Below are 27,972 nucleotides of genomic sequence, written 5' to 3'. Positions count from 1 at the left end.
GGGCGGGGCCAGGTGCCGCCGAGGGGGCGCGACTGCTTCGACTCCCAGAGTGCTCAGCGCAGGGCAGCGACGGGCAAGATGGCGGTGGCGGTGAGAAGTTTGCAAGATCAGCTAGAGAAAGCCAAGGAAAGTTTGAAGAACGTGGATGAAAACATCCGCAAGCTGACAGGCAGGGACCCGAATGACCTCAGGTAACGGCGCTGTGGTCTCTCCGGCGCAAGGGGAAGAGTGCGAGCGGGAACCACGCTTGCCCGCGCCCACCGCCCCACACACATCCCGCGGCCTGGTGAGAGCCCGCCGCCGCTGCTCCCCGCTCCTCATGGGGCCACGGGAGAAGGGGGAGGCGCCGAGATCGCACTGTGAGGGGAACCCCAGGCGATACCCCATGCGGCTGCCCGCCATGGGCGGCCAACAGCGCCTCACGTGTGAGCTCGGCCTTGACGCTGGAGCTCCAGCACATTGACCCCGCAACCCTCATCAATCCCTACCTCCTCCCCAAATGTATATATATAGTACCTGAGCATCTCACCCTGGGAACTATTAACATTGTCCCAGTTCGTGCATTCCTTTATTTGGAGAGGAATAAAGCAAGTATTTGTTATTCTTTCCCATTACAATGGTCTAATGATTGTGAGATCCTTGGATATACAGGGAATGGAGGGGATATGGATCATATGTTGGCAAACAAGAGTTGGTCGGCATCATGTTGCACAAACATTGTGGGGCCGAATAGCCTGATCCGCGTAGTACTGCTTGCTCTACGTTCTAAAGCTGCTTCCATTCTGAGTCTGAAGAACGGTCCCGACCAGGATTGTAGTCTGCCCAGATGCTGCCTGACCCGCTGGTATCTACCAGCAATTTGTGTTTGCTCAAGATTTCAACATCTTGTGTTTTCATTCTCGCATATCTGGAAATTATCTTTCTCTTTCTTCCCCAACCCTATTTCCCGATTTGATATTCTGGTCCATACAGACAGATTTCAACGTTTTCACTTCCATTGGTGTGCAGAATATGGATTAGTTTTGTTTAGAGATGCAGCATGACAACAGGACCTTCGGCCCAATGAGTGTGTCAGCCAGTAATCACCTGTACATTAGTTATATCCCACATATGAGGAACAATTTTACAGCAGCCAATTAACCTACAAACCTGTGAAATTTGGGAGGAAACGGGAGAAAACCCACACGGTCACAGGGAGAATGTACTGACAGCACCTGTAGTCAGGATTGAACATAGGTTTTAGCGCAGTTAGGCAGCAACTGTATCATTGCTGCCCCAAGGTGTTGAATGATAGAAATCAGTTCAAGATTTTCTGTCAAATTTTAAGATGAAGTCTATTTAAGATGAGAACATTTTTAATTTAATTGGATGCGATCAATAATAATTGATTTATTTTACAGAATGCACAGTGTGTCAAGACAGCACTTAAGTTAGTGTCCTTAGTTTCAGTGGTGAAATTATGAGATGCAAGTGCCATAGATTCTATGTGCCACTTTATCAAAAGCTAACTGTGTAGGTTATTGGTAGCAATATAGTCACATTGTGCAATAGTGATCACAGTCTGTTGGCAAGATCAATGCATCATTTGGGTGTTAATGTGAAAATTGATCTAAATGGGTTTTTTTTTAAATCGCAGAAATGAGAATTGCATCTAGCAAGGGTTGTAGAAATGCTATTTACATTTTTATCTCTAGTAAAGGTTGGGATAGAGGTGAAATGTGAATAAGTAGGAAATTGTTTCTATTGCAATGCAGGCCTCAAATGTAAAATAACATGAATGTACTGCAATCGTTATTTCATTGCAGATTTTTGACTTGTGGTTATGCAGTGAATGGATTTGAAAATAGATGATAAGCAGTAAATGCTAAAGAGGTCAAGAGGGAAAAGGCATCACAGAAATTTGCTTTGTATGTACACTGCTGAAATCACAATCATTCATTGTTTATGCCTTAAATAATAATATGAAGATTGTGATTACTAGATATAAAAATTGAGCAAATTAAATTAGAGCAAAAAGACATGTTGTTTGGCATGGATGAGTTGAGCTGAAGGGCCTGTTTCCATTCTGTATAAGCTAATGAATGTATGAGTACATCGGTATTTAATAACTTTTTCTTAATGGAAAGAATAGTGATACAATTTCTCAGATCAGGAATCAAATACAAGCAAGAAACTTTGGAGAATATGCTTATTTAGTTTAGAGATATAACTTGGAAACCAGTCCTTCGGCCCACCAAGTTCACACCGACCCGTTCATATTAGTTCTATGTTAACCCACTTTACAATCCACTCCCTACACATGGGCAATTTTACAGAGGTCAATTAACATACAAATCCACACATCTTTGGGATGCAGGATGAAACACCCGGAGGAAACACATGAGGTCACAGAGAGAGCGTGCAAATTCCATACAGACAGCACCCAAGGTCGGGATACAACCCGGTTCTTTGGCACTGTGGGGCAGCAGCACTACCATCTGTGTTATTGTTATTGTACAGAGCACTCTACTTGATGTCGATATTTATTCATCAGTTAATACAAATTTATTCTTAACTTCAGGCCCGGCCAAGCTAGACGTTTATCCATCACAGGACCTGGTGGAGGTAGGGGGCGTGGGATTGGATTGCTTAGGTAAGGTTGAAATTTTTTATCACTTCACGTCACCAGTGATGTGCTACTTTCAGCATTCATTGGAATTTGTGTATTTAGTTGGTGTATAAAATAAAATGCGAAAATGTTATATAAGCAGATCATGGAGAGAATTTTAAATTTATATTTTATATTTTATATATTCTCTGGCTATATACTTTACTGCATTTGGGGTGTCACTTAATACATTTAAAGTGAAGCAGAAAAAAACATTTATTTTAAAGAAGTAAAATGGAAAATATCAGTCCCTTTAGCTGACTTGACTATTTTATTTATTTAGACGTGGACTCTCGGATAGCGGAGTAGGACCCCCAGCTAAACAGAGGGATTTGGATGGGGCAATCAACAGGTAAGAACATCTGCCTAACTGTTTCTTTAGCTTAATGTTGGAAGTTTTTCTCCTGTCTGCAGATGGATATATGAAAGAGTTTAAAATAACGATTCTGGTTCAGTGATGAGGTGACACCTGGTTCTGATTTGAGCAAGTCTTGTTCCTCCCTGAGATTAAGATGCAGCACTGACAGTGCAATTGATTTTATTCAGTTAGCAAGTGCCACCAAATTAGCTATAATGTAAGTAATTCTCTTTGTGTAGTGTGTCCTAGTTAAACCAAATATTCTGAGTCTTGGGTTTAAATTTTCTATTTCCCACAACAATCCTTGTGCCATCTTTAAATTTACAAACTGTAGCAAGTCTTACTTGACGAAAATAATCCAATGAAATCAGTTTTGAAAATAAAAATTTCAGCTGGCAGGCCTATTTACGTGCCCGGAGCAAGGAAATAATAGTAAATGTGACCGCTTGGATTAAGTGGCTGATGTGCAACAATTAGATATGTCTGTTTCTTCATTTGTGGTAGTGTATCTTAATCTTGTTCATATCCTTTGACCATGCCAGAGGCAGATATCTGATACAACGTCTCATGTATGTTGCACAAGATCATTGGAAAGTGTTTTCTGGTGTCTTGATTTTGTTTGACATTCTGTATGTTCAGTTGTCAAAATCTTGACTTGACATTCCTAATTCAATTGCAGCAGTGATTGTTAACCATTGGACATTTTCACGTATGGCAGAACTCTGATTGAACCATTGGGATGTATCCATATACATTTTTCTGTGGGTTGCTTTTATTTTAGTCATCTTTTGCTTTTATTGTGTCTCTTTTAACCCTGTCAAGAATTGATAGCAATGCTGATATTTTGTGCCCTTGTTTGCCAGTGGTATTTGAATCAAACCTGGTGTAGGAGTGGAGTTTTATCTAGCAGGTACTGAAAGACCTATAGGGTGATTTCACGAAAGGTCACCGGATCATTGAATTTGAATTGAATTGAATCCTTTATTTGTCATTCAGACCTTTCGGTCTGAACGAAATGCTGTTGCCTGCAGCCATACATGTAATAATAACAAAACACAATACACACAAATTAACATCCACCACAGTGAGTTCACCAAACACCTCCTCACTGTGATGGAGGCAAAAGTCTTAGAGTTACTGTCTCGTCCCTCCTCTTCTCCCTCTGCGCCGAGGCGATACCCCACCGGGCGATGGCATCAGTCCCGCGGTTCAAGCTCCGCGGCCCGATCATAGATCCTCACCCACGTGGACGCAAAATTTAACTGGGGTACAAACGTCACTTCCGGTACATGTTATTGATGCTAGAAACGCGCACTTTCACACCCGTTAAAAACCGCGAAAACGGCCCGTTTTTGAGCTGTAAATAACTGTGCCAGTCGGGGTGACCGTGAGGCACAGTTATCTTACTTTAGAGTCCAGAAGATAAAGAAAAACTAAGGTAAAGACAAGAGGGAGCTGAAGGGGCAACAACAGCGGAAGTGGTTAGCGGGCATTCGCCGTGGAGATATAAAGATAGAAAATATCGGGAATTATCGCGTTTGCTCACTGCATTTCATCAAAAGTAAGGCATTATTGATGTTTTATCTTTATTAATTTGTTATATAAAAAGTTTTAAAGGTGAAAAATCCATCATTAAAATTGCAAAATCTTCCATGGTTCTCAGGTGGGTTTTAACATGCAAAAAGAAAATGCTTCTGAAGCTACATTTACCATTTAAATAATCGTAAACCATAAATGCGTTTTGAAATGAATTTTACTCAGATGCAAGCTAAGGAATGGGATAATTGTCAGCTGTTAATTGGATAATAATAATAAAATGTCCTGATTTTGTCCAATTAACAGCAGACAATTATCCCATTCCTTAGCTTGCATCTGAGTAAAATTCATTTCAAAACGCATTTATGGTTACGATTATTCAAATGGTAAATGTAGCTTCAGAAGCATTTTCTTTTTGCATGTTAAACCCCACCTGAGAACCATGGAAGATTTTGCAATTTTAATGATGGATTTTTCACCTTTAAAACTTTTTATATAACAAATTAATAAAGATAAAACATCAATAATGCCTTACTTTTGATGAAATGCAGTGAGCAAACGCGATAATTCCCGATATTTTCTATCTTTATATCTCCACGGCGAATGTCCGCTAACCACTTCCGTTGTTGTTGCCCCTTCAGCTCCCTCTTGTCTTTACCTTCGTTTTTCTTTATCTTCTGGACTCTAAAGTAAGATAACTGTGCCTCACGGTCACCCCGACTGGCACAGTTATTTACAGCTCAAAAACGAGCCGTTTTCGCGGTTTTTAACGGGTGTGAAAGTGCGCGTTTCCAGCATCAATAACATGTACCGGAAGTGACGTTTGTACCCCAGTTCAATTTTGCGTCCACGTGGGTGAGGATCTATGATCCAGTGACCTTTCGTGAAATCACCCTATAGACATCTCTGAAGTACATCAGGTTTTTACAACAAATTGCATCTCATTTATATTGATAATACTTTATTTTTTGTTACTTGAAATTGAATTCTCTCACGAGGCATTTGAGCTTGATTTCTATGATTTTTTTTTTTCATGCAACTGAAATAGAATCAATTTTCTGCCATTGATTGATATATGGTCCATATTGTAGATCAATCCCTTTCTCTTTCTAAGAGCTTGAGAATCGAACCTGTTGAATCCCTTCTCTGGTTCCCGGAGGCCAGTTGTATAATGTGGAAGTACCTGTCATGCATTCTCAATAGTATCCATGTTTCTCAGGCAACTTCCACCACGGGACAGAGGTTGGGGGGGGGGGGTAAAAAAGGAGGGGTAGATGCTTTATTGATTAAGGACACTGTTACGGCAGTATTCCGAGATGACATTACTGATGGTTTGACCAGTGAATTTGTATGGGTGGAACTGAGAAATAAAATACGGATGATCGCTTTGTTGGCAGTGTACTGTAGGCCCCCCCCAAATAGTCAACGGGAATTAGCAGAATACATATACCGGGAGATTGCATGCAGCTGAGAGACTAATAGGGTTGTCATAATAGGGGATTTTAACTTCCCCGATATACATGGGACTGCCATAGTGTCAAAGGCTTAGATGCTTAGATGGGGTGGAACATGTCAAATGTGTTCACAAACGTTTCCTAAGGCAATATGTAGAGACCCCTATAAGGGAGAGGGCAGGAGATGCAGGTGTCAGTGGGCGAGTCTTTTGGGACCAGTGACCACAGTTCTATTAGATTTGTAATAGTTATTGATAAATTATAATAGGTATTGATAAGAACAGGATGAGCCCACAAGTTAATGTTCTGAATTGGGGCAAGTCAAATGCAATGGTATTATACAGAACTTTAAAATTGGATGTTTGTCGGTAAAGGGTCGATCGGAAAGTCGGATGCTTTTAAATGAGTGTGAGAGTTCAAGGCATGCATGTTTCTGTTGAAGTGAAGGGCAAGGCATGGAACCTTGGATGACAAGAGAAATTGGGGCTCTGGCCAGGTAAAAGGAGGCATGGGCCTGGTATCGGCATCTGGGACCAAGTTCATGACTGAGGAGCATACTTAAAGAAGGAAACCAGGAGAGCAAAAAGAGGGCAGGAGATAGCTTAGATGGATAATATTAAGGAGAATCCAAGGAGATTTTATAAGTACATTAAGAGAAAGAGGGTCAGTTTAGGGAGGTGGGGCTCCATACAAACCAAAGCGGTCATCGATGTATGGAGCTACAAGACAGGGGCAAGTTACTCAATGAATCATTAAAAAAATTATGAAGGCATGAGACATTGTGACAGTTAATGGAAGTCTGTTGAGGACAGTCTGTATTACGGTTAAGGAGGTACTGGACATCCTGGGGCACATAAAGGTAGATAAATCCCCCAAGTCTGATCAGATATATCTGAGGATGCTGTGGGAACAGGGGAAGAAATTGCAGGAGCCTTGGCTAAGATTTATCAACCATCGTTAAACTTGGGTGAAGTGGCAGGTGATGGAGGGTGGCTCATGTTGTACCTCTATTTAAGAACGGCTGCAAGGAAAATCCTGTGAACAATAGACCAGTGTGCCTTGTATCTGTGGTGGGCAAGTTACTGGAGACGATTCTTAGGGATAAGATATATGGGCATTTGGATAGGCGGGCTGATTAGGGATAATCCGCCTGCGTTTGTATAAGGGAGTTCATGTCTTACGATACATATATATATATTTTTGAAGAGGTAACTAATAAGGGGGCAAGGCCGTTGGTGTTGTGCATATGTACTTAAGCAAGGCTTTTGATAAGGTTCCACATGGTAGACTGCTCTGGAAGGTTAGATCGCATGGGATCTAAGGAATGTTAGCACACTGGACACAGAATTGGCTTCATAGAAGTAAGTTGAGGATGGAGGTGGAAGCGTGCTTTTCAGATTGGAGGCTGGTGATAAGTAATGTGTCTCAGGAATCGGTGCTGGGCCCATTGTTGTTCATGGTTATGTCAACAATTCGGATGAGAATGTAGAAAGACGGAACTGCCGATGCGGTTTACAAAATAAAATACACAACGTGCTGGAGTAACTCAGATGGACAAGCAACATCCTTGGAGAACATGTATAGGTAACGTCTCAAGTCTGAACCTTTGTTAAGGAGTACAGGTACATTGTTACATGAAATTGGCGTTACAGTTAGATAGGGTGATAAAGAAGGCTTTTTGTACATTGGCCTTCATCAGTCATGGTATAGAAGTTGGGACGTTATGGTCCAGTTGTACAAGACGTTGGTAAAGCATTTGGAGTATTGCCAGTTGCTAAACACTTTAACTCCCCCTCCCATTCCCACACTGACCTCTCTGTCCTCCTGGGCTTCCTCCATTGTGAGAGTGAAGCCCAGCGTAAATTGGAGTAACAGCGCCTCATATTTTGCTTGGGCAGCTTACACCCTAGCGGTATGAACATTGAGTTCGCTAACTTCAAGTAACCCTTGCTTTCCCTCTCTCAATCCCTCCCCCTTCCCAGTTCTCCGACCAGTCTGATTGTCTCCGACTACATTTTATCTCTGTTTGCTTTGTTACCTTCTCCCAGCTAACAATGATCTATTCTACAGATTCCTGATTTCACTCCTTACACTTCCTTATCTATGTATTTCCCTCTCCCCTGACATTTGTCTGAAAAAAGGGTCTTGACACGAAAAGTCACCCATTCCTTCTCTCTGGAGATGCTGCCTGTCCTGCTGAGTTACTCCAACATTTGGTGTCTATCTTTGGAGTATTGTGTTCAGTTTTGGTCACCCTGCTATATGAAAGATGTCATTAAGCGAGAAATAATGCAGGGAACATTTATGAGGATGTTGCCAGGCCTTGAGGTATAGGAAGAGGTTGGGCAGCTTAGGACTTTATTCCTTAGATTACAGGAGGCTGTAGGGTGATCTTATAGATCTTATAGATGTATCAAATCATGAGAGGTCGATATGGGTGCATGCACAGTCTTTTACCCAAGGTAGGGGGAATTAAAATAAGAGGACATCTGTTTCAGGGAGAGGGACAAGTTACCATACAAACCTGAGAGGCAACTTTTTCACTGAAGGGGTGATGGGTATATGAAACGAGCTGCAAGAGGAGGTAATTGTGACAAATACTATAACAGCATTTAAAAGATACTTGCACAAGTTCATGGATAAAAATATTTACAGGAATATGGGCCAAATGCGGATAAATGGGGCATCTATGTTGGCGTGGACGAGTTGAGCCGAAGTCAACGTCAAACTTCTGATCAGAGCAAATCTGCTCCTGCAAGCAGAGTTGTTAGATTGTATTTTGGTTAATCGCATCTGTCCATAACCATGGGCAGCAAAGTGGAACAGCGGTAAAGCTGCTGTCTCACAGTGCCAGACCCCCAGGTTTGATCCTCACTATGGGTGCAGTCTGTGTGGAGTTCAGTTTAATTTATTGTCACGTGCTCCGAGGTATAGTGAGAAACTTTGATTGCGTGCTAACCAGTCCGCGGAAAGACAATACATGATTACAATCGAGCCATTTACAGTCTGTAAATTCTCCCTATGATCGCATGGGTTTTTTCTGGGTGCTCCAGTTTCCTCCTACATTCCAAAAATGTGCAGGTTTGTAGGTTAATTAGCTTCTATAAATTACCCCTAGTGTGTAGGATCTGAAAGTTGAATAGCATAGAACTAGTGTACGAGTGATAGATGGTCAGCATGAATTCGGTGGGCCAAAAGTCCTGTTACCATGCTGTATCTCTAAACTTAAAAAAAAAAAAAGTAAACTGAATTGCTCTCAGCTGGGAAATTGCAAACCAAGAATTGCTCCCCACTGCCAACTGAGATATCTGGGAACATTTGGCTGTTCTTTATATAAGAATCTGACCATAATTGAAGTGCATAGAGAAACCAGCAAATGATTGAGTTGAAAGAGAATCTTGCTGTTAAATTCATGCAGTTTAAAACATGAACTAACTTCGCTAACTTCAAGTAACCCTTGCTTTCCCTCTCTCAATCCCTCCCCCTTCCCAGTTCTCCGACCAGTCTGATTGTCTCCGACTACATTTTATCTCTGTTTGCTTTGTTACCTTCTCCCAGCTAACAATGATCTATTCTACAGATTCCTGATTTCACTCCTTACACTTCCTTATCTATGTATTTCCCTCTCCCCTGACATTTGTCTGAAAAAAGGGTCTTGACACGAAAAGTCACCCATTCCTTCTCTCTGGAGATGCTGCCTGTCCTGCTGAGTTACTCCAACATTTGGTGTCTATCTTTGGAGTATTGTGTTCAGTTTTGGTCACCCTGCTATATGAAAGATGTCATTAAGCGAGAAATAATGCAGGGAACATTTATGAGGATGTTGCCAGGCCTTGAGGTATAGGAAGAGGTTGGGCAGCTTAGGACTTTATTCCTTAGATTACAGGAGGCTGTAGGGTGATCTTATAGATCTTATAGATGTATCAAATCATGAGAGGTCGATATGGGTGCATGCACAGTCTTTTACCCAAGGTAGGGGGAATTAAAATAAGAGGACATCTGTTTCAGGGAGAGGGACAAGTTACCATACAAACCTGAGAGGCAACTTTTTCACTGAAGGGGTGATGGGTATATGAAACGAGCTGCAAGAGGAGGTAATTGTGACAAATACTATAACAGCATTTAAAAGATACTTGCACAAGTTCATGGATAAAAATATTTACAGGAATATGGGCCAAATGCGGATAAATGGGGCATCTATGTTGGCGTGGACGAGTTGAGCCGAAGTCAACGTCAAACTTCTGATCAGAGCAAATCTGCTCCTGCAAGCAGAGTTGTTAGATTGTATTTTGGTTAATCGCATCTGTCCATAACCATGGGCAGCAAAGTGGAACAGCGGTAAAGCTGCTGTCTCACAGTGCCAGACCCCCAGGTTTGATCCTCACTATGGGTGCAGTCTGTGTGGAGTTCAGTTTAATTTATTGTCACGTGCTCCGAGGTATAGTGAGAAACTTTGATTGCGTGCTAACCAGTCCGCGGAAAGACAATACATGATTACAATCGAGCCATTTACAGTCTGTAAATTCTCCCTATGATCGCATGGGTTTTTTCTGGGTGCTCCAGTTTCCTCCTACATTCCAAAAATGTGCAGGTTTGTAGGTTAATTAGCTTCTATAAATTACCCCTAGTGTGTAGGATCTGAAAGTTGAATAGCATAGAACTAGTGTACGAGTGATAGATGGTCAGCATGAATTCGGTGGGCCAAAAGTCCTGTTACCATGCTGTATCTCTAAACTTAAAAAAAAAAAAAGTAAACTGAATTGCTCTCAGCTGGGAAATTGCAAACCAAGAATTGCTCCCCACTGCCAACTGAGATATCTGGGAACATTTGGCTGTTCTTTATATAAGAATCTGACCATAATTGAAGTGCATAGAGAAACCAGCAAATGATTGAGTTGAAAGAGAATCTTGCTGTTAAATTCATGCAGTTTAAAACATTTTTTTACGAGGAATGAAATGTTTATCTGTGCAGGAACAATAGTTAAATGCTTTGTTAAACTCTACTTGGAATTGACCCAATACACTGATTTAATTTGTAAATAGGCTGGGAGATCGTCGTTCAAGAAGAGAGTCACGTCAAGACAGTGACGCAGAGGACGATGAAGATACAAAAAAGGTATTATAAATTTACAGAATTAAACCGTATAAACTGAACAAAAGTGGCGCAGGAGCATGCTCGTCCCAGAGGATGATATGCTATCATCCATCACAATCGGTCTACTCTTTTAATAGTATATATGTATTTTCTACCTGTGAATCTAGCATCACTGCTGATAACTATATTCTGCACTTGGTATCTTTCATACCCTGCCTATTGGTCTTGAGTTTGGCTTGATTGTATTTGTGCATAGTATTATGTTATTTGATTGGATAGTATGCAAAACAAAGTTTTCCACTATGCCTCTGTACACGTGACCATAATAAACATAATCATTTCTGTTTCATTGTTAATTACAATGCTAGATTGATAATGTAACCCATGTCTCTGATGATTCAGGAGTCTGCTTTAAATTCACTTTCCTGCTGAAAGGTGGGAATTGGGATGGCACATGAGCTGGATGGTCATGGGCTAATGAACACACTTTGACTAAGTATCGTGGATATCCACTGAGAAATAGATGGAAATTCTTTTTAATGCCTCTGTAATTAGCCTGATGGCAGACTTTGTTTAGTGTTTGGATAAGATACTGACTAGATTACAGCACTTTGAGATTTTGTGCATTTTCATCTTGTTAAAAGGTGGGAATAGGTTTATACTGAAATGAAAGTAAGGTTCCCGCTATATTCTTTGCAGCCAGCGTTGCAGTCTTCAGTTGTTGCTACCTCCAAAGAAAGGACACGCCGAGACCTTATTCAGGATCAAACAATGGACGAGAAGGGCAAAGAAAGGTACACTTTGCTATTTAAAATGAAACAATCTTGAACGTGTTAATACAGCATCCATTTTGATTTTTGAAGGCTTAGTAGCATTTGCAACTGTCGAGGGAAAAAAGTCATTGCACAAAAGTATCGGCTGAAGTAATGTTGTATTTTGTTTAAGAAAGAACTGCAGATGCTGGTAAATCGAAGGTAGACACAAAATGCTGGAGTAACTCAGCGGGTGAGGCAGCATCTATGGAGAGAAGATATTGGCGACGTTTCAGACTGAAGAAGGGTCTCGACCTGAAATGCCGCCAATTCCTTCTCTCCATAGATGCTGCTTCACCCGCTGAGTTATTCCAGCATTTTGTGTCTACCGTTGCATTTTGTTTATTGCTCAGGGTTGAGATGTAATAAAAGATGTGGTCTGAGAAGTTGAGTTCACACCTCAGCTGTTTTAAGCTAAAGGTTCTTTGTGAAAAATGTTCTGTGTGGCATGTCTTTATTGCTTTTTGATTGATCAGGGTTTTTTTTCTTAATTTGTGTCAATTCTGTTTAAGGAACAAGTACTACTTTGGTTTAGCACAAGAATCTGTTACTTAACTTAGTTTTTGTAAGTATATTGCATGATACTGTACTGTTCCAAGAGCAAACAATGGTAATCGCTGATGACTTTGAAGGATTTTTTGGTTTCTTTCCAGTTCTATTGCCTGTGAATTTACAATTCTATTCGCTTTGTGCATGCATGTTTTTAAGGCTTCTGTATTCTGTAAGGCTTATAGAGTGTTGATCAAATCTATAAGCAATAACGTTAGGAGGAATTAATTTCAACCTTCGAGCTCACACTGTCATGATGGCTGATCCACTCCCTCCCAGTGAGGTCCGAAATGACCAATTCTATTAATATCAAGATACTATTAAGCAATTCAGAGAATTTCTAATAATTCACAATTTAGTGATGAAATTCCGCCTTGCCTTGAAAAATCTGACTCATTCCAAGTCTACGGCCTCCCAGTTGTGGGTTACCGGTGCGGAGAAACCTCCAGCTTTTATTCTACCAAGACACTTTACAGTTTTATTTTCTTGAGATGACCACTCTAAATACAGTTTAAGAAATCCCTTCACGTGGATCCATCTAATGAAAATTAATTGCGCTCTTAAGTAAGATTTTTATCTTGGCAAAGATTCTATACCTGCACACGATATTCCTGGTTTATTATCAAAGCCTGAGTGTAATAGCAGTCAATTGTAACTTGCTCTTGAATTCCGGTCCATTTGTAATAAAGGCTGAGGCTGATTTACTATTTGCTACCCGCTTATTAACTCAGTTTGTGTACATAGACACCCAGATACTTTAGGATACAGTAGATTTCCAATCAACTACTATAAACCAGGGCGACCGTGGCTAACCAGGGACGTCAGGGACAGTATAAAAATAAAAGAGAAGTACAACGTAGCAAAGATGAGCGGGAATCAAGAGGATGGGGTAATATTTAAAGAGCAACAGAAGATAACTAAAAAGGCAATACGAGGAGAAAAGATGAGGTACGAAGGTAAGCTAGCCAAGAATATAAAGGAGGATAGTAAAAGCTTCTTTAGGTATGTGAAGAGGAAACAATTAGTTAAGACCAAAGTTGTACCCTTGAAGACCGAAAAAGATGAATTTATTATGGGGAACAAGGAAATGGCAGATGAGTTGAACAGGTACTTTGGATCTGTCTTCACTAAGGAGGACACAAAAAAATCTTCCTGATGTACTGGTGGCCAGAGGATCTGGGGTGATGGAGGAACTGAAGGAAATCCACATTAGGCAAGAAATGGTGTTGGATAGACTGATGGGACTGAAGGCTGATAAATCCCCAGGGCCTGATGGTCTGCATCCCAGGTACTTAAGAAAATGGCGGCACTTGGCTGCGGCTGCACTGGCTCCCGACAGTAATAGAATTTTAACGGTAAAAAACGCACTTATTTACTCAGTCCGGAGAGTCTGATGGTCACTGTTCGGTGTGACTGCCAGTCCGTTGGAACTGCGTGCATCCAGCAGTTCAGCGGTCCTGGATCCGGCCACTCTGGATACTCTACGGAGTCTCGGACTGCTGCGTCGGCTGGAACCAGCGGCCTACAAAGCTGCGGAGTCTCCTACCAGCACTGGCCGCACTCGGAGGAGACGGTGCGACAGGAAGCAGAAGCGCGGCACTTGGGGGGGGCTAACCCCTGCAGAACACCGCATCCATCTATTCTGCTCGCTAACGTCCGCACCTTGGAGAGTAAGTTGGACTACCTGGGGCTGGACCTGGTAACCAAACGGGAGGTGAGAGATTGCTGCGCCCTGATCTTAATGGAGACGTGGTTAAACTACTCTGTTCCCGAAGGTGCTATTAGCGTGGAGGGGCTAACAACATTCCGGTCGGACAGGAGCTGCGCTCTCAGTGGGAAATCCCGGGGTGGTGGTGTGTGCATTTACACTAATAACAGCTGGTGTAAAAATGCCACAGTGGTCTCAAATCATTGCTCCCCAGACATTGAGTTTTTGACAATAAAGTGCAGACCCTTCTATGTGCCCAGGGTATTTACTATCATAACCATCACAGCCATGTACATCCCCCCCCCCCCCCAGTGCAAACACTAAGGAGGACCTGAATGCTCTTTATCGTTCCATCAGTGACTTGCAAACTACACACCCAGGTGGTGCTTTCATTGTTGCTGGGGATTTTAACCTGGTCAACATGAAGACAGTTCTCCCACATTAATACCAACATGTGGACTTTGCAACCAGGGGAGTGAACACACTGGACCTAGCGTATACAAACATCAAGAAGGCATTCAAGGCAGTCCCCCGCCCCCACCATGACTCCTCAGACCATATCTCTGTGATGCTAATTCCTGCATACAGGCCCCTGCTTATCAGAAAAACCTACTGTGAAGCAGGTTAGGGTCTGGCCAGAGGGAGCTATGACAGCGTTACAGGGCTGCTTTGAGTACACGGACTGGGACATGTTCAAGAAGGCTGCAACTGACAATCAACACACCAACCTGGAGGAGTATGCTGCGTCTGTGTCTGCTTACATGGAAAAGTGCATAGAGGATGTCTGTGTTACCAAGACCATCACTATACGGGCCAACCAGAAACCCTGGATGACCCCAGAGGTACGTGGAATGCTGAGAGCACGTAATGCCGCATTTAAATCTGGTGACTTGGTGGCACTCAGATCATCAGGCTGGCAAAGCGTGCCCATGGTCAGAAATTCCAGAGCTTCTTTCATGACCCCATGAACACCAGGCGCATGTGGCAGGGAATCAAAACAATCACGGACTATAAGACTGTTCCACCACCCTGTGAAGACAACATAAACTTCCTCAATGAACTCAATAAATATTTTAGACGGTTCGAGGCATTCAACAACACACGTGTGAGAAAAGGTATTCCTCACTATGATGAACAGGCACTCAGTCTTGATACAGCGGATGTCCAGAGGACCCTAAAAGGAGTGAACACACGGAAGGCGGCAGGCCCTGATAACATACCAGGCCGGCTGTTCAGGGAATGTGCTGATCAGCTGGCACATGTCCTTACTGACATCTTCAACACCTCGCTGAACCAGGCTGTTGTCCCATCATGTTTCAAGACTGCCACCATCATACCAGTGCCAGAAAAAAAATCCGCAATAACATGTCTCAACGATTACCGCCCTGTAGCACTCACTCCCATAATGATGAAGTGCTTCGAAAGGCTGTTCAGGGACCATATTACCTCCAGACTTCTCTCCACGCATGACCCGTCCCAGTTTGCTTACAGGCCAATCCGCTCCACAGAGGTCGCTATATCCTCCGTACTCCATCTGAGCCTGGCACATCTAGAGGAGAAGAACACACATGTGCGATTGCTGTTCGTGGACTTTAGTTCAGCATTCAATACAATCATCCCTCAGCACTTGGTAAGCAAACTGGGTCCATTGGGCCTCAGCACCCCCTTGTGTAACTGGCTACTGGACTTCCTCACTGACAGACCCCAGTCAGTGCGGGTTGGAAACAACACCTCCAACATCATCTCTCTGAGCACCGGTTCCCCTCAGGGCTGCGTCCTGAGTCCACTGCTGTTTACCCTGATGACCCACAACTGTTGTGCCAGGTTTAGTACAAACCACATCATGAAATACGCAGATGACACAACAGTGGTGGGCCTTATCCGGGACTACAATGAACTGGCTTACAGGGACGAGGTGAAACAACTGGTGGACTGGTGCAACACGAACAATCTGATCCTGAATGTTGACAAAACAAAGGAGGCCATCATTGACTTCAGGAGAAACCGGCACAGTCATACACCACTACACATTAATGACATTGATGTGGAGTTGGTCAGTAACACTATGTTCCTGGGGGTGCAGATCACGAACAGTCTGACCTGCTCACAAAACATCGCATCATTAGTTAAGAGAGCGCAGCAGGCGCTGCACTTTCTGCGCTGGATGAGAAGAGCTCATCTCGTCCTCACCACTTTCTACAGGGGCACCATAGAGAGCATTTTGACCAGCTGCATCTCTGTCTGGTTTGGGGACTGCAAAGCCTCCGACTGGAAGTCTGTGCAGAGAGTGGTGAGGACAGCTGAAAAAATAATCGGGACTTCTGTTCCTTCAATCTGGGACATTGCGTGCAAACGTTGCTTGTCCAAGGCCAGCAGCATTATAAAAGACCCCGCACATCTCCATCATGGACTGTTCACTCTGCTGCCTTCGGGCAAAATATATCGCAGTATAAGGAGCAGAACGGCCAGGTTCTGCAACCACTTCTTCCCCCGAGCCATCAGACTCTTGAATTCCATGTAATGTGCCGCCACTATTATCTATGTTATATTTTTATCTATTTTATCCCTTTGTTATTTTATGTTGCACGGTGAGCCAGATGCAACAACATTTTGTTCAGACTTGCATTTATTGGTGTATTTTTGAATGACAATAAAGTCTTTTGATTGATGGATTGATTGATTGAAATGGTGTTGGGTAGACTGATAGGACTGAAGGCTGATAAATCCCCAGGGCCTGGTGGTCTGCATCCCAGGGTACTTGAGCAATTAGCTCTAGAAATCGTGGATGCATTGGTGATAATTTTCCAATGTTCTATGGATTCAGGGTCAGTTCCTGTGGATAGGAGGGTAGCTAATGTTATCCCACGTTTTAAAAAAGGCGGGAGAGAGAAAACATGGAATAAATGACCAGTTAGCTTGACACCGGTGGTGGGGAACATGCTGGAGTCAGTTATAAAAGATGAAATAGCGGCACATTTGGATAGCAGTAACAGGATCGGTCCGAGTCAGCATGGATTTACGATGGGGAATTTTTGGAGGATGTAACTAGGAAAATGGACAAGGGAGTGCCAGTGGATGCAGTGTGCCTTGACTTTCAGTAAGCATTTGATAAGGTCATAGGAGATTAGTGGGCAAAATTAGGGCACATGGGCAAAGACGCATTACGTTGTAATGAATCAGAGTATAGGAGGTAGAGTGCTGACATGGATAGAAAATTGGTTGGCAGACAGGAAACAAAGAGTAGGGATTAACAGGTCCCTTTCAGAATAGCGTACAGTGACTAGTGGGGTACCGGAAGGCTCGGTGCTGGGACCGCACCTATTTACAATATACATCAATGATTTAGATGATGGGATTCAAAGTAACATTAGCAAATTTGCAGATGACACAAAACTGGGTGGCAGTGTGAACTGTGAGGAGGATGCTATGAGAATGCAGGGTGACTTGGACAGGTTGGGTGAGTGGGCAGATGCATGGCAGATGAAGTTTAATGTGGATAAATGTGAGGTTATCCACTTTGGTATCAAAAACAGGAACGCAGATTACTATCTAAATGGTGTCAAGTTGGGAAAAGGGGAAGTACAATGGGATCTGGGGGGTCCTTGTTCATCAATCAATGAAAGTAAGCAGGCAGTGAAGAAAGTGAATGACATGTTGGCCCTTATAACAAGAGGAGTTGAGTATAGGAGCATAGAGGTCCTTCTGTCGTTGTATAGGGCCCTAGTGAGACAACTGTAGTTGTATAGGGCCCTAGTGGTGTATCGTGTGCAGTTTTGGTCCCCTAATTTGAGGAAGGACATTCTTGCTATTGAGGGAGTGCAGCGTAGGTTTACAAGGTTAATTCCCGGGATGGTGGTACTGTCATATGCTGAGAGAATGGAGTGGCTGGGCTTGTATACTCTGGAGTTTAGAAGGATGAGAGGGAATTTTATTGAAACATATCATATTATTAAGGGTTTGGACACGCTAATATGGCAAAGACGCATTACGTTGTAATGAATCAGAGTATAGGAGGGAGATCAATTATCTGATTGAATTGTGCCAGGCAATAACCTTACTCTCAACCTCAGTAAAACCAAGGAACTGATTATTGACTTTAGACGGTCAAGGATCCACGTTCCTATCTTCACCGACGGGTCAGTGGTGGAGTCAAGAACTTTTTTTCTTAGGCAAGCATAACTCTGAATGTCTGTCCTAGATCCAGCACTTTGAAATGATAAACAAAGCCCATAATTGCCTCTGCTTCCTTAGAAGATTGAGGAGATTTGTTATGTCAACAAATACTCTCTTGAACTTCTACAGGTGTATAGAAGAGAGCATATTGACTGCTTGTTACTTGGTCTGCTTCAGCAACTCGAACGCCCAGGAACAAAGGAGATTGCAAATAGTGGTGAACGCTGCCCAGTCCATCATGGTTATTGACCTCCACACTATCAAAGAGATCTACAGGAAGAGCTGTCTCAAAAAGGTAGCTGGCATCATTGAGGACCCACACTACCCTGGCCACACTCTCATTTTACACATACTATCGGGAAGAGATATAGGCATTTGAACACCAATGTCCAGATTCTGGAACAGCGTGTTCCCAACGACCATCGGGCTATTGTACACTATAAACTCCAACTAAACTCCGAACTACAAACAGCCTAGGTTGCACTGGAGACTTTGCTTTGCTTTTGCACTATATGGGTTTTTTTTATTTATTCAACTTTCTTTTATTTATTTAATGTTGGAAGGTGCAGGTGAGGCTGGTTCATGTCCTTCTGACTTGTGTATCGTGTTTAAAAATCGATTTGCCAACAAATTTTGAAACGTTATGTAACAATGCCCGAGTTATAAATAATCATATGTTGTTGCTGAAAGAACATTTAATAGTGTATTTGCTGTAACCCTTCTGATAGTGCGTAAGCTTTTTGATAGTTCATTGCAAAGACAACTGATTACAAAGTATTTGATTGTTCCATTTGTTTCCTAAATAGGAATCGGCGGATGTTTGGCCTGCTGATGGGTACTCTACAAAAGTTCAAGCAGGAATCTAATGTTGCAACTGAGAGGGTATTTTTTTCTTTATTATCTGATGTCTTTTGTTAAGAGGCCTGATTATTGCACTATTTTTGTTTTCAACTTTTGTGTTGTGTGTCATTTTCTACATGTTCTTTCCATTGCATGCATACTCATTCTCTATCCAACTTAAAACACTGACACTCAGAAAGTATCTCCTGCTTTCCATTCCCAGCATTTATCTCCTCTCTTGGGGAAACTGGAAAACAAGCTTTTGAGCTCTCAGAAATGTTCTGTTTGCTGTGACTGGTTGAGGACTACAGTGTCTTTTATTTACCCTGAACCAGACATCTGACCGGTTTGCAATGCCATTGTGTATTAGTTTAAATGGCTGTCACATAGTCAAATTGGTTGTTTAGCACTTGCTTAAAAAAAACAATGCAAAGTAGTAGATATGATGGGAGTTTTAAGCTGTCCCATCTGACCGACTTTAAAATGATCTCACATGAGCAATAACCTGGTCTTTCCCAGGTCATCTCCTGCAGGTAGAGATCCGTTGACAATTTTTTTGATCTATAACAGCAAGTCTGCAACCAAAAGTTTAATTGCGATACCTAACAATGGGTTATGACATCAAGATTACAGAAGAAAAGACAACATGCTATCCATGCTGATGAATGCATTAATGCAGAATATCTTCAACATGCATTAAACGTGTGGATACTTTTAAGTATTTTCATCCATTCAATTAAATGAAATATTTGAAACTGTACTAAATGTCATAATAAATTGTTCCTTTATCCACTGGTAACCCTACGGTGTATAATAGTTCACTTTAAGCGCCTCAATTAGTGTATTGTTTCTTAGTTTTCAGCTCGTTATCCAAGACGACATGTAAGTTCACTTAAAATTATTTGTACAACTATGTAATTCAGAACTTCATTCCACTGGTTATCGTCACAGGTTTTGCACTATTCCCCTGAAGTTGTATTGATGGACAGCTTTTGTATTGTTCTGCAGTAAAGAAATTCTGTATTTTAATTTCTGTTTGAGCTGGTCTCCATTGCAAGATTGAAAAATTTATCATTATGCTAATATTGATAAGCAACTGCATTTATTTCAACAATGTGTCAGTCTGCCAACTCCTTACACATTGCTGAGATTTTAGCAATGACAACAGATCATGTTCTGTTAATTTCAGTAACTATTGTAATAATTTCTACTTTAAGAACTGTTGTGTACTGCAATGTTTAGTCCACTTATTGCATCAGTGGGAATTGAGAAAATAATGAATTTTCAGTGTTATTGTGGATGGCAAAGTGCAGGTGGGTTAAGAATTTTGTTTTACCCCATCGTGGTGTGACTGAAAAGAAGTGAGGGATTTTCTTTATGATTTGATACAATTTTTCTCCAATCTGCAGCAAAAAAGACGGCAGGAAATAGAACAGAAGCTTGAAGTGCAAGCTGAAGAAGAACGTAAACAGGTAGAAAATGAAAGGAGAGAATTATTTGAGGAACGTCGTGCTAAACAATCTGAACTAAGACTTCTTGAACAAAAAGTGGAACTAGCCCAGTTGGTAAGAATATAATTTTGTCTGAATCGGTAGTTAATACATTTTATGGTACCTTGAACTTTAACATGTCATCCTTTTTCAAACAGCAAGATGTTTGGAATGAACATAATTTAAAAATAATCAAATACATAAGAACCAAGACAAAGCCGCATCTGTTCTATATTCCTGGCAAACATTGCCCGGCTACTCAAAAGCTTTTGGATGATTCCCAGAGGAAGATGAATGGTATGTATTTTCATAATATTAAAGAGGGTCAATGGCACATTTCATGTGCACAGTTATGTTTCATAATGTAGCTGTTGAATTGAAAATTTATTTTGGCTTTTGTTTTCTATTGGGTTTCTGGGTGATGATCTGTAAGAATTCTATCCACCAAGTTCTCCAGTGTATCATCGGTGAATGTAAATTCTTTTGGGAGAAGAGGTTTTTCTGTGGCTTACCAAGGAGGTGAAGATTTAATTGAGGCTTCAAGCAATAGGTATAGTTATCAGCCTGCAATGGTGACCAAGAAAAAATGAAGAGACATGATAAAATGTAGATGAATTAGCAAAGAAAATAAAGTTTGTCTGAACTTGCATTGCTATGTAAATAGAAAGCAGCAAAAGCCTGTTGTTAGAGTCCATATTCATGGAATGTGCTTATTTTCTGAGCATCCTGTTACATTCAACATAACTTTTAGTGTTTGACAATTCTGCTTGGAGTAACTGGTAGAGAGTCCCAGATTACTATGTGTCTGGTTTTTGGATTATCTGAACATTTGTAAAAACAGTGACCAGCGGAGCTCCGCAGGGGCTGCTACTCTTCACGTTGTATATTAATGATTTGGACGAGGGGATTAAAGGCTTTGTAGCTATGTTTGCGGATTATACGAAAATATGTGGAAGGGCAGGTAGTGTGGAGAAAGCAGGGACTCTGCAGAAGGACCTGGACAGGTTGGGAGAGTGGGCAGAAATGTGTCAGATGGAAAATATTGTAGCAAAGTGTGGAGTATGGGAATAAAGGCGTAGGCTTTTTTTTATTAATGGGGAGAGAATCCAGAAATCGGAGGTGCAAAGGGATTTGGGAGTGCTGGTGCAGGATTTTCAAAAAGTTAATCTGCAAGTCGAATTGGTAGTAAAGAAAGCAAACTCAATGCTAACTTTTATTTTAAGAGGGCTTGTATACAAAAACAGGGATGTAATGCTGAGGCTCTATAAGGCGCAGGTAAGGCCGTAATTGGAATATAGTGAGCAATTTTGGGCACCATATCTGAGGAGTGATGTCCAGAGGATGTTTACAAGAATGATCCCAGGAATGTGTAGGTTAACCTATGATGAGCGTTTGTCGATACTGGGCTGTACTGGCTGGAGTTTAGAAGAATGAGGGGGAGACCTCATTGAAACATACAGAATAGTGAAAGGCTTGGATAGAGTGGATGTGGAGAGGATGTTTCCACTAGTAGGAGAGTCTAGGACTAGAGGTCATAGCCTCAGAATTAAAAGATGTTTTTTTAGGAAGGTAGATGAGGAGAAATGTCTTTAGTCAGAAGGTGGTGAATCTGGAATTATTTGCCACAGAAGGCTGAGGAGGTTGTCAGTGGATATTTTTAAGGCAGAGATAGATAGATTCTTGATTAGTACAGGTGTCATGTTATGGGGAGAAGGCAGGAGAATGGGGTTAGGAGGGAGGGAGAGATCAGCCATGATTGAATGGCGGAGTAAGCTTGATGGGCCGAATGGCCTAATTCTACTACATCACTTATGACCTTATGAAAAGTTGCTTCAAAAATCTGTTGCATAAAATAGGATCTCTACAGGTTAATGTGATAAATTTATTAGAGTGGGTATATGTTTGGCTAATGATAAGAAAACAATTATAGGAATGCATAATAGTGCATTCAATGTTGATAATTAGTAAAGTGCCATTGGAATTGGTAGGAAACCCTCAAACATTTATAATTTACCCTAATAGCTTGAGTGAATAGGCAGTAACATCTTTGTGATGAAGCTGAAAGTAAACTGCAATGAATAATCAAAGAATCTTAAGTGACAATCAAGAAGGGCACAAGAAAGCAGCTACATTTTTGAACTTCACAGATTACTCTTGAGGAAACAAGTCCAATAACATGCAAGTCCAATAACATGCAAGTCCAACAGCAATTGTGCAGTGCTGCAGTAAGACAACCTCCAATATGCCTTATGAACTTTAGCTCTCCATACCCAAAAGCAGCATTGATTCACTGGATTGCTGCCTAGAATGATGTGCTGAGAATTTCTCATTGTAGTTTAGAAGTATGAGCAATGCCATCACTGGAGGCTGCTTCCATGAACTGAACAATCTAGAACTGTGGGGCTAAAATTGCAGGATGAAGATGGTTATTTAAGGGAGAAAATTCTGCGTATTAAAAATTAGACCTTTCTTATTCAGTTGAGTATATTTGCAAGTTAATTGCTAAATTTGTGGGCACTAAAGGGGTCAAGAGATTCAATAGTTGGGTGGAATAATGGATGAAGTTAAGGATAGACCACAATCTTACTAATTGGGACAGGCTTAAAAAGCCATTTGTGGGTTTTTTTTTAAAATTCTTGTGTGTGGTACCACCAAAGTGCTGGTGTCTTTCTGAAAGCAAGTTCTAGATCTCACCTAATCTGCTCATTCTAATTAACATAATCTAATTTCTGGATAAATCTTTAAAGACTGGATCTTTTACTTTTGTGCAACAACTTGAATCATCTTGGTCATCTCGACACAAATGCTTGATTCAGAGACACAGGAAAATACAGATGCTGGAACACAGTGCTGGAATAACTCAGTGTTGTACTGATTGTACTGGGGGAGAGAAATCTGGAAAAAAGGTGGGAGCAGGACAAAGTCTGGCAAATGCTGATTACATACGGGGGGGGGGGGGGTTGATTGGCAAATGGGTGAACAAACCCAAGAGATAAAGAGGAGACCAAAGGGCACAAGCAAGTATATGGTGTTGATAAAGAGTTGAAGAGGTGAAACAAAGCCAGAGGGAGATATTTGGGTGGTAGGGGACAGATGTCCTTGTATGTTTATACATACTTGACTAATAAATTAATTACAATTACAATTGGGGTAGCGGTAGGGGTGCGGTAGTTGGAGAATGGGTCAAGAAAGAGGTGGGCTGGGGGGAGAAGAAAAATAATTGGGTAGGGTGTTACCTAAAAATTGGAAAATTACTTGTTTGGGTAAGTCTTTGGTCTATGTGTAGCCTTGATAATTTGCATTACTCTGAGCCATTTATGTACATAACATGCAACAATTGTAATGTGAATTTAACTTGAGGTGACATGGTATTCTACTATGGTCCTGAGAAGCGTTGGCTATTTGAATGAGATCATCCACCTGATATGATCGAAGGATCTGACTGTCTTGGTTCAAAATTACTTCCAAATTGTATATTAACTTAAAACGACAAAAGTGTTAATTCAACCATCTTGCATGAATAGTGACAACAGGTTGGAGTCGAGATAATCTTCACCAACCTAATAAACCACTACAACTAATTTGCTTTATATTTAGTAACATTTGTTAGCCACCCACTAGCATGGGCCAATTGCAAAGTGAAAGATTGGACGTTTTCTTTTGAAATTTTGCTCTGGCTCCTGGATATCTTGTGTGATATTTCTAATTTGTCCCTGTGAGTGTTTGCATTTTTCAGGCTAATGAGTAACTCAAGAAGATCCCATTGCTGAAGGATTACAATAGTGGTGGAAAAGTTGGTGGTTCGTTTGTATAGAGAGCAGATATTGCGATTTAAAACTGAATATTTTCAATGTGGGGTTTAAACTTGTTTTTCCATCAAGTGAACTCATTCTTTTATGCCTCCTTGCTGTGTTGCAGTTTTATTGCTTTTATTGAGCCAGTATTTTAGTTTGGGTTTTTTTGCATGCAACTTCATTTGTTTTTAAATCCTGCAGGCATTTTCGAGCACAGGCGCCTGGAGTTTGCAGATCAGATTAACAGAATGGAGGTTAGACCTAGACGTCAATCATTCAAGGAAAAAGAACAGCGAGAAATGCAGAAGGAAGAACAACCAAACGAGGAACAGGAGGGTAAGGTGGCTCACCGTGAAGAGATGGAGGAATTAGGTAACCAGAACAATGATGTAGAAATGGAGGCAGCAGAAGAGAAAGTGGAAATAGTTACGGATAAGAGTGATGCAGGGCAGCAGCAAAAGAAGCAACAGGAAGAGGAAGCTGAGGAAGAGGTAGAGGAAGGGGAAAGCAACAGTCAGCCAGAGAATGTGCCAGTTGACGGTAAGGAAGCTAGCCAGAGCGTGGAGAATGATCAGGATATGGTGGACGAAGTAGAAGAGTGCATGGAGGAGAGAGTAGAAGAGGTTTGTAGGGAGCCGGAGCCAGAACCTGAGCCTAAACCAGAGCCAGAGCCTGAGCTGTTACCTGAACTTGAGCCCAAACCAGGATCTGAGCCAGGGCCTGAATCCAAACTTGAAAGTTCGGCTGGGCATGAGCTGGAACAAGAAAGTCTTGCCACTGCTCACCCGGTGGAGTCGCAAGTAGAACCAGTCAGGGTGTTGCCGAAGAGAAGCAGGAGTAAAAGCAGAGGTCATGAGAAAACCAAGAGTAAAAGTAGGAGTCGTAGCAGCAGCAGTTCTAGCTCGGGCAGTAGTTCCAGCAGCACCAGCAGTGGCAGCAGCTCAAGCAGTAGCAGCAGTAGGAGCAGCTCCAGCAGCAGCAGCAGCAGTGGCAGCAGTAGCAGAGACAGCAGCAGCAGCAGCAGCAGTAGCGAGAGCAGGAGTCGGAGCCGAAGTCGGGGTCACAGCAGAGATAGAAAGCGCAGGAGGAGCTCGGATCAAAAGCGTAGGGGTATTTCCAGTGCAGACAAGGACCGTAAGTCATCAAAGACTAGTAGCAAGGATCAAAAAGGCTCAAGGGAAAAGGGATCAAGGTTAGATAGCAAGAGGTCTATATCAGAAAATCGTTCAGGCAAAAGGTCTTCACGGACTGACAGAGATCACAAATTGGACAGGAAAGCCAAAAAGCACTAATTCACCAGACTGGGAATAAAATGACTTTAGGAAGGCAGCGTACTGCTTTATGTGTACAATGTACCTGATAGGTGGGATGTTTTCTTTCAGCTGGTGATGAAGCCGCCTTAAGTCTTGCTTGCTGTATAGTACTTTTATTTGAAAACCATGCGACAAAATTACCATTGGTCCCTGTAACTTTTACAATGTTTTGTATGCACATGTTTCTCCAATTACAATTAAAGTGTATTTCTGAAGATGGTGTTGTATGGAAAATATTGTACCAATCTTACTGGAAGGATTAGCCTTTCCTCCCCTTTTCAGTGTTTTTTTTTAATTTGGTGTATTCAACCACTGATGCTCCCACTGTACAATTGAAGTTCCAGGGGGTAAAATATCCTCCCAGTATTGTTCTTAGCGTAAAGATGGTTGTCATTGAATATGTACTATACAGTTTCTTTATGTAGAAATAAATGTAAATTTTAAAGTTGTTGAACTGTGTCTTTATTTTAAAGTTTGCCGCAAAAATGTCATACCAATCCTTGATTCACAAAAGCTTGCTCTTTAAATGCTTGTGGGTTTTAACGGATGCTGGTCGCTAACGTCCCTTGAGTTAAAATGGTCAAGGAAGGTTATAATGTCATAAGGAATAAGAACAGAATTAGGTCATTCAGCCCATCTAATCTACTCTGCCATTCAATCATGACTGATCTATATCCCTCCTAACCCCATTCTCCTGCCTTCTCCCCATAACCTCTGACACCTGTACTAATCAAAAATCTACGTATCTCTGCCTTAAAAATATCTACTGACGGCCTCCACAGCCTTCTGTGGCAAAGAATTCCAGATTCACCACCCTCTGACTAATGAAATTTCTCCATCTCTTTCCTAAAAGAACGTCCATTCCTTCTGAGGCTATGACATAGTCCTAGATTCTCCCACGTGGAAACATCCTCTCCACATGCACTTTATCCAGCCCTTTCACTATTCTGTATGTTTCAATGAGGTCCCCCCTCATTCTTCTAAACTCCAGTAAGTATAGGCCCAATGCCAACAAATTCTCATCAGAGCTGAACCCACTCATACCTGGGATCATTCTTGTAAACCTCCTCTCGACCTTCTCCAGAGCCAGCACATCCTTCCTCAGATATGGTGCCCAACATTGCTCTCAATATTCCAAATGCAGCCTTTCCAGATCAGGAAAGAATTTGAGTTAGTGTCATACCGCACAGAAATATGTCCCTCAGTCCAACTTGTCCATGCTCACCTAGCTGCCATCTAAGCTAGACCCATGCACTATGCCTGGTTCTGACCTTGAGCTCCAAATGCCGGGACTCCTACCTCGAGCCCAACAACAGCTCAACCATGCGGAACCTTATCAAATGCTTTGAGGTGCATATCGACAAGGTCTACAGCTTTGCGATTGTCGTCTTTCTTGGTTACTTACTTGGTCAGATTTATATGACACTATCTCCCATGTACAAAACCATGCTGAATATCCCTGATCAGTCCCTACCTATCCAAGAGCACATACAGTGCCCTCCATAATGTTTGGGACAAAGACCCATCATTTATTTATTTGCCTTTGTACTTCACAATTTGAGATTTGTAATAGAAAAAAATCACATGTGGTTAAAATGCACATTGTCTAGATTTTATTAAACGGTAATTTTTATACATTTTGGTTTCACCATGTAGAAATTACAGCAGTGTTTATACATAGTCCCCACATTTCAGGGCACCATAATGTTTTGGGACACATGACTTCACATGCATTTTTAATTGCTCAGCTGTGTTTAATTGCCTCCTTAATGCAGGTATAAGAGAGCTCTCAGCATCTAGTCTTTCCTCCGTCACCTTTGGAAACTTTTATTGCTGTTTGTCAATATGAGGACCAATGTATATTGTAAATAGCTGCGGTCCCAGCACCGAGCCTTGTGGTACCCCACTAGTCACTGCCTGCCATTCTGAAAGGGACCCGTTAATCCCTACTCTTTGTTTCCTGTCTGCCAACCAATTATCTATCCATGTCAGCAATCTACCCCAAATACCATGTGCCCTAATTTTGCCCACTAATCTCCTATGTGGGGCCTTATCAAATGCTTTCTGAAAGTCCAGGTACACTACATCCACTGACTCGCCCATGTCCATTTTCCTAGTAACATCTTCAAAAAATTCCAGAAGATTAGTCGAGCATGATTTCCCCTTCGTAAATCCATGCTGACTCGGACCGATCCTGTTACTG

At 41.8% G+C, this 27,972-nt stretch overlaps 1 protein-coding gene across 1 annotated transcript; it reads left to right on the top strand.

Moving 5' to 3' along the window:
- The first annotated feature begins 30 nt into the window (after window positions 1-30).
- Window positions 31-26,218, top strand: pnn (pinin, desmosome associated protein). Its single transcript, XM_033027163.1, has 9 exons — window positions 31-191; window positions 2,561-2,632; window positions 2,931-2,999; window positions 11,039-11,111; window positions 11,790-11,884; window positions 19,139-19,214; window positions 20,582-20,737; window positions 20,821-20,959; window positions 24,658-26,218. Exons 1-9 carry the CDS (start codon window positions 79-81, stop codon window positions 25,746-25,748), a joined length of 1,884 nt encoding a protein of 627 aa, XP_032883054.1. The 5' UTR covers window positions 31-78; the 3' UTR covers window positions 25,749-26,218.
- The last annotated feature ends 1,754 nt before the right edge of the window (window positions 26,219-27,972 follow it).

The sequence above is a fragment of the Amblyraja radiata genome, chromosome 9 (assembly GCF_010909765.2).
Source record: "Amblyraja radiata isolate CabotCenter1 chromosome 9, sAmbRad1.1.pri, whole genome shotgun sequence".
NCBI classification, from domain to species: domain Eukaryota; kingdom Metazoa; phylum Chordata; class Chondrichthyes; order Rajiformes; family Rajidae; genus Amblyraja; species Amblyraja radiata.
Note: the sequence above shows the minus strand (reverse complement) of the source record. Positions and strands in the feature narration are given on the sequence as shown.

Excerpts from the sequence above, each read along its gene's own strand:
- pnn (XM_033027163.1), top strand. The coding sequence starts at position 79 with ATGGCGGTGGCGGTGAGAAGTTTGCAAGATCAGCTAGAGAAAGCCAAG. Across the intron at positions 3,000-11,038 it reads TTGGATGGGGCAATCAACAG|GCTGGGAGATCGTCGTTCAA; the intron begins GTAAGAACATCT and ends ATTTGTAAATAG. Across the intron at positions 20,738-20,820 it reads AAGTGGAACTAGCCCAGTTG|CAAGATGTTTGGAATGAACA; the intron begins GTAAGAATATAA and ends TTTTTCAAACAG.